The sequence below is a fragment of the Mesoplodon mirus genome, assembly GCF_964341445.2.
Source record: "Mesoplodon mirus genome assembly, chromosome: 3".
Lineage (NCBI taxonomy): Eukaryota > Metazoa > Chordata > Mammalia > Artiodactyla > Ziphiidae > Mesoplodon > Mesoplodon mirus.
The window spans coordinates 4510361-4522881 of NC_138978.1; the positions used below are offsets into that span (position 1 = coordinate 4510361).

The 12521-nt window shown below is 63.0% G+C and overlaps 1 protein-coding gene across 8 annotated transcripts in view; it reads right to left on the reverse strand.

Annotated features, from left to right (window-relative positions):
- Positions 1-357: 357 nt before the first annotated feature.
- Positions 358-12521, reverse strand: part of PLEKHG5 (pleckstrin homology and RhoGEF domain containing G5) — a 50896-nt gene continuing 38732 nt past the window's right edge. For 6 of the 8 annotated variants that reach the window (XM_082611863.1, XM_082611865.1, XM_082611867.1 and 3 more), the window contains 20 exons: positions 10525-10654; positions 9491-9593; positions 9048-9108; positions 8594-8685; positions 8001-8137; positions 7575-7720; positions 6793-6990; positions 6526-6714; positions 6130-6225; positions 5381-5431; positions 4874-5023; positions 4411-4521; positions 4134-4283; positions 3909-4046; positions 3624-3743; positions 2883-3015; positions 2674-2789; positions 2395-2582; positions 1150-1926; positions 358-900 (listed from right to left, as the gene is read on the reverse strand). In XM_082611863.1, the coding sequence (XP_082467989.1) occupies positions 891-900; positions 1150-1926; positions 2395-2582; positions 2674-2789; positions 2883-3015; positions 3624-3743; positions 3909-4046; positions 4134-4283; positions 4411-4521; positions 4874-5023; positions 5381-5431; positions 6130-6225; positions 6526-6714; positions 6793-6990; positions 7575-7720; positions 8001-8137; positions 8594-8685; positions 9048-9108; positions 9491-9593; positions 10525-10654 (3096 nt within the window). In that variant the 3' untranslated portion in view covers positions 358-890. The other 2 variants (XM_082611869.1, XM_082611864.1) reach the window with 2 other exon arrangements.

A 12521-nucleotide genomic window follows, 5' to 3' on the forward strand; every position in this document is an offset into this window, starting at 1 on the left:
TGGCGTCCCCCCCCGCCCTGGAGGGGAGTCCTAGGGGGCACTCTCAGCAGAGCCTGAGACCATGGCCCACCCTGGCATAAGCTCAGAGGGGTGGCTCAGGGCAGGGCCCTCTAAGGTACCGCGTGGGGGAGGGCACCTCGTGGGGGGCTCTAGTGGTGGGCCTCATGTCTGCGGCAGGGGACAGGGGTTGACCTTGGGAGTACTGGTCAGGCGATCTCCGCCCCACTAATTCACTTCTGCTCCCACAGTCTCTTCCAGCGGGGCCCCACCAGAGGGAGGGGCGGGAGCCCAGGGAGGCGCCCAAGTGCACCTGAGTCCGGAAAGGGGGGCGTTCCAAAAGCAAAGGACTCTTTCCGGTGGAGTATATACAAGTCTTTATAAAAGAATCAAAAGCTCAATAAATATGCAACTTTACACAGAGCCCAGCCCAAGGACTGGGTGGGTGGGTAGGTGGGAGGGCGCGAGGGAGGGAGGCAAGGACGTGAGGGCAGGGGAACCGTCCCGTTTGGGGCCAGATGAGGGTGGAGGTGGGAGGGGCTGCCTGGGATCCCAGCCCTGGAGCCTAGCCCAGAGGCTTGGAGCTGGTGACTTCGGGGGTATCGGGCAAGGGACCCTGCCTAGGCTGGGGGGCGGAGGCACAGGCAGGTTAGTGACAGTGGTGGCTGTAACGGGGCCCTGCAGCCTGGGCCTGGGCCTCTGCTGAGCCCTCCCCCACTTCCAGCCAGTCTGGCAAAGTGCAAATTGGGCCCTGGGGACGGTGGCAGAGGTCCTGCCCAGCACTCCGGCTGGGGCACACATAAGGCAGCAGCTGGAGCAGGGGCCGGCACACCCCAGGAGGCGTGCTGTCTGCTGTCCCTTGGCCAGTGGCACCCTTGGGAGCCTCCCTCTGCTCAGACCTCCCTGCAGTGGAGAGGAGGGGAGAGACGGTCCTTCCTTGGCTGAAGGCATTCAGAGGGGCTCCAGCCACCCTCTCCTCCCGACCGGAATGCTCAGGCCTCTTCTTCACCACTGCCCACTGGTGCATCCTCACCAGGTGCTGAGGCTGGTCTCAGCCTCCCTCTCCCACACCCGTCCCCAAATGCCATCTGCTCCCCGCCATGACAGTGCCCCCAGCACACTGGGCCACGTGTCCCAGGCCAGGCCACTCACGAGGCAGTGAGGGTGGAGTTAAGCAGCAGGGTGGTCCTGATTCGGTAGAGCTGGGCCAACGTCAGCTTCCTGTGCTGGGCAGAGGTCCCCGGGGGGGGCTCAGGCTGGACCCTGGGTGAGGCCCCCGAGGACAGCTCTCTGCTCCTCCTGGTGGGTCCTTTGGGCTCCCCGGCTGGGCAGCCGGCTCCACCCTCCAGCTCTGACAGCTCGGGGCCACTGCCAGGGCCTGGTGCCCCCTGGCAATCCCAGCTGGGCCCAGCTTCCTGAGGGGAGCCCTGAGTCCTGGTGCCAGGGACGGTGGCAGCCAGGCAGAGTTCCGACAGGCTGCGGCTAGGGGCTGGGGGCGCTCCACGGGTGGTGGCCCCTGACAGCAGCTGGAGGAGACTGGCCTCAGATTTGGACTTGAGCAGGTGGGGCAGACAGGGCAGCAGCTGGACAGGAGTGCGTCGGCGGAGGCGGGGCGAGGGTGGGGGTGAAGGGGCCTGCGATGACTCTGGGGGCCGGAGTGCTGGCTCCACCGCAGGGGCTGGGGCCGTAAAGTCTTGCAGGGAGGTCGGGGAGAGGGTGCCGTAGGCGGAGTCTATAGAGCAGGAGCGGCCATCCACTGGGCCCAGGGGCAGCAGCTCGCTGGTGGGCGTGACAGACGAGGCGGTGGTGCCGAGAGAGGTCTCGTCTGATTGGGAGCTGAAGGGGCCGCCGTCGAACTCGGGAGAGGACAGCAGCCCCCCAGGCTCCACCACCACCATGGCCAGGGTCTCTGTGGAGCCATCCGAGACACTGTGGAGGCGAGAGGAGAGTCAGCCCAGCCAAAGGAAACCGAGATGGCCTGGTGCGGCCCACGCTGGGCACTGCAGAAGTCTACAGCCTCTGCCCTCCTGGAGCTCAAGGCTCAAGAGACGGCAAGCAGGTGGCACCTGAGCCCACAACACAGGTGTCAGTAATGGTGTCTGTCGCGACCACAGCATCTCCTGTTGGATACAGTCTAAGAATCTTCAGCTCAGCTCCAGGCAGCTACCACTAATGTATCCGATTTGGCACTCAAGTTGAGAACCGTTAGCCATCGTCCCCTGGACTCTGGTGGGAGACAGAGCCCCCGTCCCCACCCCCACTGGGTTCACATCATAAAGCCATTCAGAGGAAACGGATGTGACCGGCCCTGTCCAGTGCTAATGGCCTCGGGGTCAAGAGTCCCGGCTGGAGTACCTGCCCTGCTCTGGCTTGCTGGGTGGTCCTGGATGAACGTACCAGCGCTGCGAGTTGAGGCTGTTGCTGCTTTTGCGCAGGATGGTAGGGGAACTGGCAGCCGACGCGCTGCTCTCCCCTCCTTCCTCGTCCTCGTCCTCGTCCTCCTGCTCATCCTCCTCCTCTTCCAGGCTCTGCAGGTGCTGCTGGCTGCCTGGGTGCTCCTGCACACGCAGCTGCTGAAGCTGGCTCTGCGGGTGTGGGTGCACAGGGCCCCAGCGGGCTGTGAGCAGCGGTCCCCACCAGGCCGCCCTGCCAGCCTGCCCACCGCTCTGCTCTCACCTGGGCATCGTAGATGGCGTCCACCCAGCCACGGCACAAAGCCTGGCCGCTGGCCTGGAACGTGTAGGCCCCCACAGCGCTGTGGAACTCGTTCAGGTAGATGAGAAGGAAGGACCCTGGTTAGGAAGGGCTCGCCTCAGTGCTGGCTGAGACCATGGCGCCCGCCCGTCCCAGGCCCTGCCCAGGGGCGGCGGGGCCGGGCTCCTCACCGGGGTCCCGAAGCTCCCGGCACACGATCTTTTCCACCAGCAGCGGTGGCCTGATCACCTTGGTCCCCTCTGCCTTCTTCACTGCCTTGGTCACCAAGAGCAGGTCGGTGAAGAGGAAGCAGTACACGTCCATCTGGGGGATGGGAGGCCGTGGGAGCAGAAGCCAGAGGTCAGGGCCAGGGCAGGGACCCTCAGCCTGTCTGCGGCCACACCCTCTCCTGGGGGCACTGGTGTCAAACACCTCCCTTCCCCCACTCCCCACGAATCTGAGTAAAATTTAAATGAAGGGCAAGCCGATTTTCTTTCATCAAGCTATATACTTGTGATTTATGCCAGTTAAAAGTTTACATTAAAGAGGAAAAGGAAGGTGGTTTTAAAATCACGCTTTGTAGGCTCTGGGTTACACAGTGCCTGAAAAATTAACAGCTCAGTAGCAAGACTCTGGGCTGTTCCTGTCCTGCTCACGGAAGGTGCCCCCTCCTTCCCACCAAGAACACATGTGGCCCTGGCAGGTGGGCTAGAATGGCACCTGATGGGCTGGGACCCGGCTGCTGTATTTGTAAAGAGTAAACTGCAGGCAGATAATCATCCTTCATATGATCATAAAAGGCACCAGTTCTTAAAATGCCACCCAGGTGACTGGGCAGCTAAGAATCACAAGCGGTCCCAAGGAAGGGGTGTTCGAAACCCACAGGGTAAAGAGGGGGTGGGGCGAGGGCCCTGGGTGGGGGGTGGAGTCACCTTGCTGTCCTTCCCCTCCTTCATCCTCAGGCTCCCTTCCAGCAGCAGCTGGCGCGTCTCCTCAGGGGAGGCGCCAGGGATGGGTGCTGTCAGGTCCAGGTGTAGAAATTCCTTCAGGAGCTGGGGGTTTGGTGGGGGCAGGTGCAGGAGAGGTCAGAGTCTGACTCCTCATCTCAGCGGGGAGTCCTCCGGAGATTCCCAGCGTAGCCTCCCATCTGTCTGCCAGTTTGGCCCCTCCTCGCTCCCAGCAGGGCCAGCGACCCCCGCACAGACGGAGGCGCCCACCTTGTCCACCTCGTCGTTGCTGCCCTCCACCACCTCGTAGGCGTCGATGCGGCTCACCACGGCAGCCAGCCGCTGCCTCTCCTGTCGCTGCCGCATGCACGCGTTCACGTGGTGGATGAAGCGCTCCACCGAGCCGATCTACGGGTGGGCCAGGGCAGTTCAGGTACAGGGCCGGGAGGGGCCGCAGGCCAGGGAGGGACCCTGCCCGCCGCGCGCCCCAGTTACCATGGTGACGACGGCCTCCTTGGCGCGCGGCTCGTCTGTCTTCCTTAGCACCGACTTGAGAAGCAGCGGGTACTTGGTGAGCCGCTGGTGGGGCTTGGCCAGCATGTCGCTCAGCTTCAGCCGCTGGCACTGCTGGTGCTTCTCGGCCCACTGCGGCGGGGGGCGGGGGCGGGGCTTAAGGCAGGCCACGCCCAGCGCCAGCCCCCCCTGCACCTGCCGCCCAGGTGGGCCCACCGTCCTGTGCCCGGGCCCAGCAGCGAGCCCCACCCGCCCTCACCGTGACATAGGCCCGGAAGAGGTCGTTGTCGCGCAGTAGGCCCCGCATGTACTCCATGCAGCCTTCCTCCTCCATGCAGTATCGGATGTAGGGCTTGAAGAGGGAGCCGAACTGCCGCAGGGCGGAACAAGCACAGCACCCGTTACCGCGCACTCCCCGCGGGCTGGGCCCGGCACTCGCTCTTCCTTACTGCCTTTCGCGACCACCGCAGGGGGCAAGCTTATTATCCCTGTTTTCCACGTGAGGAAACTGAGCCTCAGCGAAATCGATCACCCTCGGCCAGGCAGCAAGGGTACACGGCCAGGTGGCGTTCACACCAGGGCAACTGATTCTGAATTCCACGCCTCTGACCACTAAGGGTCATTCGGGCCATTGGTCAGGGGGAGGCTGGGGTGATGGGCAGATGGGATCGGCGCCCCAGCCCCGCCTCAGTGTCCCTGCCTGCGTCCGACCCGGCCCGTACCATCTTAAAGCCTTTGAGGAAATCCCCGGGCTGCAGCAGCGCCCGCGTGCGCCGCGCCTTCTCCAGCACCGGCGCCATCACGCTGCCCCACAGCCCGCGGTGCAGCCGCGCGATCTCGGGGACGTTGCTGAACAGGCGCTCCGCCTCCACCTGTGGGTGGGTGGGAGGTGCGCTCGGCCCCGCCCCTCTACCGGGCCCCGCCCCTGACCATCCCCCTCCCCTCCCCTCCCACCACCCGTTGGCCCCGCTCCCACCTTTCTTCAGCATGCCCCCATCCCCACCCCCTGGTTCCAGGCCCCGCCCCCTCACATACGCCGTCGTTGGCTCCGCCCTCCGGCCGCCCCACCCTTTCTGCAGCCCCAGCTCCACCCCCTGAAGCCAGGCCCCACCCCTCACCTACTCCACCAGTCAGCCCCGCCCCTGTCTGTCCCCTCCCTTGCTCCAGCCCCTCCCCCCTCCCCGCTACTTTCTGGTACTGTCCCCCCCCACCCCCAGGCCCTGTCGCACCTCACACAGCAGCCCTGACTCTTGCAGGTTCAGGAGGCAGCACAGGAACAGCTGTGGGGGGCAGGGAGCACTGCAGCTGGTGGAGGAGGGGGGTCCCAGTCCCGACGCCCCCACCCAGACTCTTAGGCTCCCCTCTACCCCTTTCCCATCCTGGGAGTGCCTGAGGCAGCCTGGGACAGAGAGGGTTCCCGCTTTGAGAAAAGACGCTCCCCACGGCCCACCTGGGGGTGCCCCTGCCCAGGCCCCTCCTGGAGGGAAGCTCTGGGACACTGCCCTCACAGCCACACCTGGAACTCTCTCCTCCACCTGTGTCCTGGCTCAGTCTGGAGTTTCTGCCCGGAGGGTGCCTTCCTTGAACCCACAAGCCCAGGACAGGTGCTCCCCCAAGGTCCAAGTCCTTACACACATCCCCCAGTGCCTACCCATTCTGCCTCCTCGTCTAGGGTGTGGGCTGCTGGGCACCTGGCACATAGCAGGTGTTTAGAAACAGCCGATGAAAGGATGAGTGAAAGGATGAGGTCTGTGTTAATCAGCTCAACCTGGCAAACTCGCCCCAAGCCCCCTCGCAGTTTCCCCGGGGCCACTGGGAATCACCTCCACCCCAGGGTGTGGCCCTTCTCCCACTTTCCTTCCCCTCTGTTGCTTGGCACCTGCTTCTTCGGCAAAGGCCCAAACTCTGCTGAGGGGCACCCAGAGGAGGCCACGGGGGGCGGGTAGGCGGAGTGGCTCTGGGCCCACGCCATACTCACATTGGTGATCACCCTCAGTTTCTTAATGTAGGAGGCCTCTGTGTGCAGGAGCTCCCACACTGCCTCCTGCTGGTGGCATTGCCGCCGGGTCAGCTTCTGTGGGAAGGGCAGGGTGTCTCCAGGAGCCCCCGCGTGTGCCGGGATGGCCGGAGCGGGTGAGAAGGGTGAACGGCCCTGCACGCAACCTTTTTCCCAGCTGAGACACAGAGGCCCCCCAAGTTCTGGGCCAGCCAGTTTCGCCTTGCCTGTGTGCCTCCAAAGCGGGTAAACGGTGAGAGCAGCCTGGCAGGGCTGTCCCGTGGAACATCCCGTCACCCTGGGAAGGGCCCCGTGGAGCAGGGGGATAACGTCCCCCTTTCCCTGAGGAGGGAGGGGAAGGCCACACGCGGCACCCACCTCGTGCCCGTCGATGAGCTCCCGCCAGCTGTCCTCCAGCCGCAGGCAGGCGTCGTCCTCGTCCTCCTCTTCATCCCCTTCCTCCTCCCACGAGTCGTGGTCAAAGCACAGCCTCCGGGGCAGCCTGGGCAGCCCGAAGAGGCTGTAGGCATGCAGCTTGCCCTCCAGCTGCTCCAGCTTGTCCACCTCCTGAAAGGAGGCCTGTAGTCAGAGTCAGGGGTCAAGGCCAGCCAGCTGCCCTGCCCCAGCCCCCACGGGCCCACATACCCGGCCGAAGGCGCTGGTGCTGGGGCCTGAGCTGAAGAAGCCGCTGAAGCGACTGGCTGCCCGGTTCTTCCAGCTGTCGCTGCCGCCACTGCTGCTGCCGCTGGGCAGAGAGCAGCTGGAGGGCGCTGGGGACTCCTGCCCAGGGATGCTCGCCTCCCCCAGGAACTCCGACATGTTCTTGCGTCGGCGGCCAGGGGCCTGGCCGGGGAGCGGGCGTCAGGGCCAGACCCCCACAGCCCCACCCCATGGTGGGTTTCCAGGACCTCGGCCAGCCCGGGAGGCAGGAGGGTCTCTGCACGCCCCCGCACCCTGGGACGCCGCCTCTCCTGAGACCTACACGTGCTCTGGGGGCCGGAAGGTCCAGAGAGACGCAGCTGGATCCCCCTCCCGCCTGCCGCCCCAGCCAGCAGCATGAAGCAGGTGGGGAGAACACACAGAGTCACACACACACACTCAGACGCACTCAGCAGCCCAGGTCCAAGTGGATCCCCGACACACACTCAGTGACACACAAAGTCTCGCTCCCCACGCAATGTCTGCTTAGACACACACACACACACACACACACACACACACAGACTCCTCGGGCACCAGCAGACTCTCAGAGACGAGGGACATCACCGTGGGGTATGATGGTTAGATCCAGGGAGGGCCCCGTATCCTCAAAGCCAGCCCCATTTCCCAGAAGCGGAAAGTAAAGCCCCCAGAGGGAGCAGCGAGGCGCCCAGGTGACCTCCCCCTGGCCCCTCGTCGTCCCCAGCCCCGACACAGCCCCTCCTCACCAGGATGTCCAGGCTCTCCCGGCGGCTCTGCAGGTCCACGCGCTCCTGGGTGGGGGGCCCGGCCCCGGCTGGCCGCAGGATGGGCAGACTCAGGGACTTGGAGTCCTTCACCCCCTGCTCCACCTTCCCCTCGTCCCCTGGCTTGGCTGGGGTGGCAGTAGGGACAAGTAGAGGTCCTCAACGCCCAGGCCCAGTGGAGAAGGGCCCCCAGGCCCCTCTCCCTCAAGGATCCAAACCAAGGCCTGGCTGCCCTCCCCTGAAGCCCCGCCCTGCCAACGCCTGGCACTGCCGCCCAGCAGAGACACCTGTATGGTAATGAGCTTGCTCAAGACCATGGCCAATGGGAACCTGAGCCTGGGAAGGAGCACCCTCCCCAAGGGACCCAGCCATGCCCCAGCTACCCGGCCCATCTAGTCATCTGCTCACCTTTGACCCGCAGGTAGTGTCCCCCGAACCTGTAGGCCTCAAAGGTGAGGGACAGGGGCGTGTTGGACTGGTCCAGGTAGATATCCACTTTTCCCAGCGCAATGCCCTTCCTTTCAAATACTGGCAGCAGCACCTCCCTGCCCGGGACAGGAGGTGCGTGTGTGCTGGGGGCAGTCACAGGCTGCAGTCACCTGTCCACAGCACCAGCGCCACCCCACCCGCCCAAAGGAAAAGGGAGACACCCAGGGGATCACACACAGGTCCGTGCACACACACACCCCTGCCCACAGAGGTTCACGCTCCTGCGTGCCTCTACACACGAGACAACACGCCCCTCCCCTCACATGTTCACATCTGCACACCAGGGCAGACAGACACCGTTGCATGTCCGTCCACACCCGTTCATCCCCGCAGGACTAGGCCACGTGCAGGGGCTGGGATACAAACACGGCACCCAGGCCCTCACTGCACATGGGTGGGGTGTCCACAGGCGGGGGACATGCTTGTTCACAGGCCCCCACACAGATACACACGGTCACACCTGCAGGAGGCCACACCTGCCCCCCAGCCCCGTTCTCCCCACCAAGCCCTACCCCAGCGACTTCTTCTTCATGGCTGGTACGATCTCTGTCTCGATATCCACGTTCAGGTCAAATTTCAGCGTGAAGCACTCCTTGCTTGGGTCCTGACAGGACAGGGGGTCTCAGTTCTGCACCCCTCGCCCCCTAGCCTCCCCACCCCAGGGTTCCGGATGGGAGCCCCAGCAGGGAAGTGAATGCAGGGATCTCCCAGCCCTCTTCTGTCCCAGGGAGGCACCCGGCATCCCTCCGTGGAGGCAGGAGCTCCTGGAGCATCCCCCACCTGGGCTAAGGTAAGCAGGGCTGGGCTACAGGGCTGGGTGGTGAGGGAGGGACATGTCGCTCACTCCAGGCCCCCTCCCTGGTCCTGGAACTTAGAGCAGACGGGCCCAGCCTCGGGAACGGAGGAAAGGGCCCGGGAGGAGCAGAGGCTGTGGGCGCCTGCCCTGCCAGCCTGGGGGCCCCTTACGTCTGTGTGTCTCCTCCAGGCTTTCTTTTTGGAGAGCTTCAGGCCTGTGCTCTTCCGGTCCCTGCAAGGAAGCCGGTGAGGGCAGAGGTTGGAGGCATGGGTGGGCCCTCACCAGGGTGGGATACGGGCGGGCCCCAGCTGGCTGCCCACCCCTTGCTGGCCCTAGGTGACCAGGTAACACAGGTTTGCTCAGGCAAGCCAGGACTCACGAGGGGCTGTTCGCCCTCTGGTGGCCGACCCGGGAGTCACACCCAGTGGTACCTCATGAGGTAGTCTGATCCCAGAAGCCCTGGAGGCTCACCCTCCAGGAATCCCGGCAGCAGCAGGGGCCAGGCGGGGTCTCCAGTCAGCTCTTCTGAAGCCTCTGGTCCCTGGCTCTGTGATCTGAGACCCAGCCTTGGGACCCCCCAGGTGTGTGCCATGCCCACCAACCCCTCACATACCCCTTGCCATCCACAGAGCTCTCCTCCTCCTCCTCTATGTCCACTGCAGGGCTGGTGCGCGGGGGGCATGACCGGGTGGACACATTCCGAGCCAGGACAGAGCCTTCGGTGTAAAGTGGGAGTGGGGTTGTGCCCGCTCCCTCCCTGGCCCCCTCCTTAGCCTTCAAACACGGCCGACTCCAGAGGGACCAGGGCTTGCTACCGACCTTCGGACCCCACCCTAAACTAGCCAGGGCCCCTCAGTTCTGTGAGGGGAGGGACTCAGTCACTGCTTATCTTTTATCCACCCCCAGACTCAAAAAGGCACAAGGGCCCTGGGATGACACCCCGGGTGATGCCCTGTCCCCAGTACAAGTCTGCCTCAGTTTACCCATCTATTAAATAGGGATAAAGAAGCCCTGCCTCTGGGATTGTTGCAGGAAGGAACCAAAGTCCATGGCTCTTTCTTGCAGGCGTCCCCTCCCCCACCACGGTGTACACGCCCAAAGTCCCAGGAGGCCCTGGCAGAGGGGACGAGTCCTTTGGTCCCTCTGACCAGCTGGGAAAGGAGACCAGAGCCACCCCAGCACAGCCAGTTGCCGGTAGGCCGGGGCCAAGTCCCTTTTCAGCAGGAGGGGTTTCTTGTTTCCTGCTGCAAGTTCCTTCTGACCTGCCCATCCCCACCCCACCCTCTGCTCACTGGCTGCCTGGCTGGAGAATCTGCCCAGAGATCCCCTGCCCTGAGGACAAGAGGGAAGGGGACCTTCTTGCTGGGCCGGGCAGGGACAGAGGCAGGGCCATCTGTGGGAGGTGCAGACCCATCGAGAAGGACCCGGCACCCGGTGGAGACAGACCTGCCTTCGAGCTGGGCCGGTCCCCAACTTTTTCTCTTGTTAAAAAACTTGTGGAACAAAAGGGACAGCAGTGGACTTGGGTTTCACCGTTTACAGTCAACTCGTGTCCTTCTGATGGCCCTGTCGTGATGCCGACAGTTAGCAGGACACTGTGCCCCCAGGCAGGGAGCTCTAGGGGCTGGGCACCCTCCCTGTGCTCACCTTGGGGGGGCAGGTCGAAGCGGACGTGCCCATCATAATGCATGGCACCGTGGAACTTGCTGTCACAGGCCTCGCAGAGGCTGAGGGGGCCCCGGCGGTGCAGCTGCTGGCAGTCGGCGTGGTGGCATATCTGTAGGGGAAGGATGGGGGGTGGGGTGGACGCAGACCACTGCAGTACACGGGGCTCTTGGCCCCTACGGGGGCGACTCTTCAGGTCCGACCATCCACGCCCCACAGAGTGCCTGTCAAACGCTTCCCGAGCACCTACTAGGTGTCCATTCTGGGAGATGCGAGAAAGCAAAGCCCTGCCCGCAAGGAACGCCATGCCAAAGGGGAGATTTCAAGTAGGTAACCACGAGGCGGGTGCTACCAGGGCCTCTTCCGGAGTGCAGGCAGAAAGGGCACCAAAAAGTGGAGCCGGGGCTGACATCTGGTTTGCCCATCTCAGTGTCTGAAACAGAATACCTCCCCCTCCTCCCTGCCCAGGGCCTCTGCCCTCGATTCTATGACCTGTGTGGCCCCCGAACAGCTGACCCCACCTGGATTTCTAAGTTAGGGTATGAAGCGGGTTACGGAGGAGTTGGGGAATGGTGTTGGCCTCTGGGTGCCTATGTGGTACCCACGGCCCGTTGCTTAGTGACAGGATCCCAGACTTACCCAATCGCCCCAGGCTACTCTCATCCCCACCACTATGGATGACTGTCCTATCTTCTCCATCCCCCAACCCTCCCTAACTCACTCCCCACCAACTCGACTGCCTACTTTTCTAGGGAAACAGAAGCCATCAGAAGGCAGTCCATGAGCTCCTACCACCACGTCCACCCCCCTGCCCTGGGCTGCAGGGGCTTTGCCCTGCTCCAATCCCAGGCTAGCCTTCCACCGAGACCCCCCTCTCCAGCCTAAGAACCAGGACCCCGCTCAGCATTCATCCCTCTCACCGGGTCATTCCCACGGGCAAACCAACCTGTTTCTCTCCTTCCCTTTACAGCTAAACTCACCCCTTCCTGTTCTTTCCTCCCATTACCCTCTATTTTCTTTCTCCCTGACTTTTTGTTTCAAAATATTTCAAACCTACAGAAAGTTATAAGAATAGTACAACGACATCCATACACCCTTCTGGCTTCCCCAGTTGTTCACGTTTGCCACACTGGCTCATGACCCCCCTTCCCCTGGGGAGGAAATCATGACACCACCTGAGAACACAGACCTGCTCGTGCAAAACCCCAACACAACTGTCACACTTGGGAAACTAAGCGATGAGACTTAGTCCACCTAGAGTCTACCTTGGCATTTTCCCAACTGTCTAAATCATGTCCTTTATAGATTTTTTTTCCCACATGGGATCCAATCAAGGTTCACATGTACATTTGGCTTTGTCTGTTTATCCCTTTAAGAATGAATGTCCGGGGCTTCCCTGGTGGCGCAGTGGTTGAGAGTCCGCCTGCCGATGCAGGGGATGCAGGTTCGTGCCCCGGTCGGGGAAGATCCCACATGCCGCAGAGCGGCTGGGCCCGTGAGCCATGGCCACTGAGCCTGCGTGTCCGGAGCCTGTGCTCCACAACGGGAGAGGCCACAACACTGAGAGGCCCGCGTACCGCAAAAAAAAAAAAAAAAAAAAATGAATGCCCGGGGACTTCCCCCGTGGCGCAGTGGATAAGACTCCACGCTCCCAATGCAGGGGGCCCGGGTTCGATCTCTGGTCAGGGAACTAGATCCCACATGCATGCCTCACCTAAGAGTTCGCATGCCACAACTAAGGAGCCCATGTGCCGCAACTAAGGAGCCTGCCTGCCACAACTAAGGAGCCCACGTGCTACAGCTAAGGAGCTGGTGAGCCGCAACTAAAGAGCCCACCTGCCACAACTAAGCCCCGGTGCAAAATAAATAAACATTAAAAAAAAAAAAAAGAATGAATGCCCAGGACTTCCCTCGTGGTCTAGTGGTTGAGAATCCGCCTTCCAATGCAGGGGACGCGGGTTCGATCCCTGGTCGGGTAA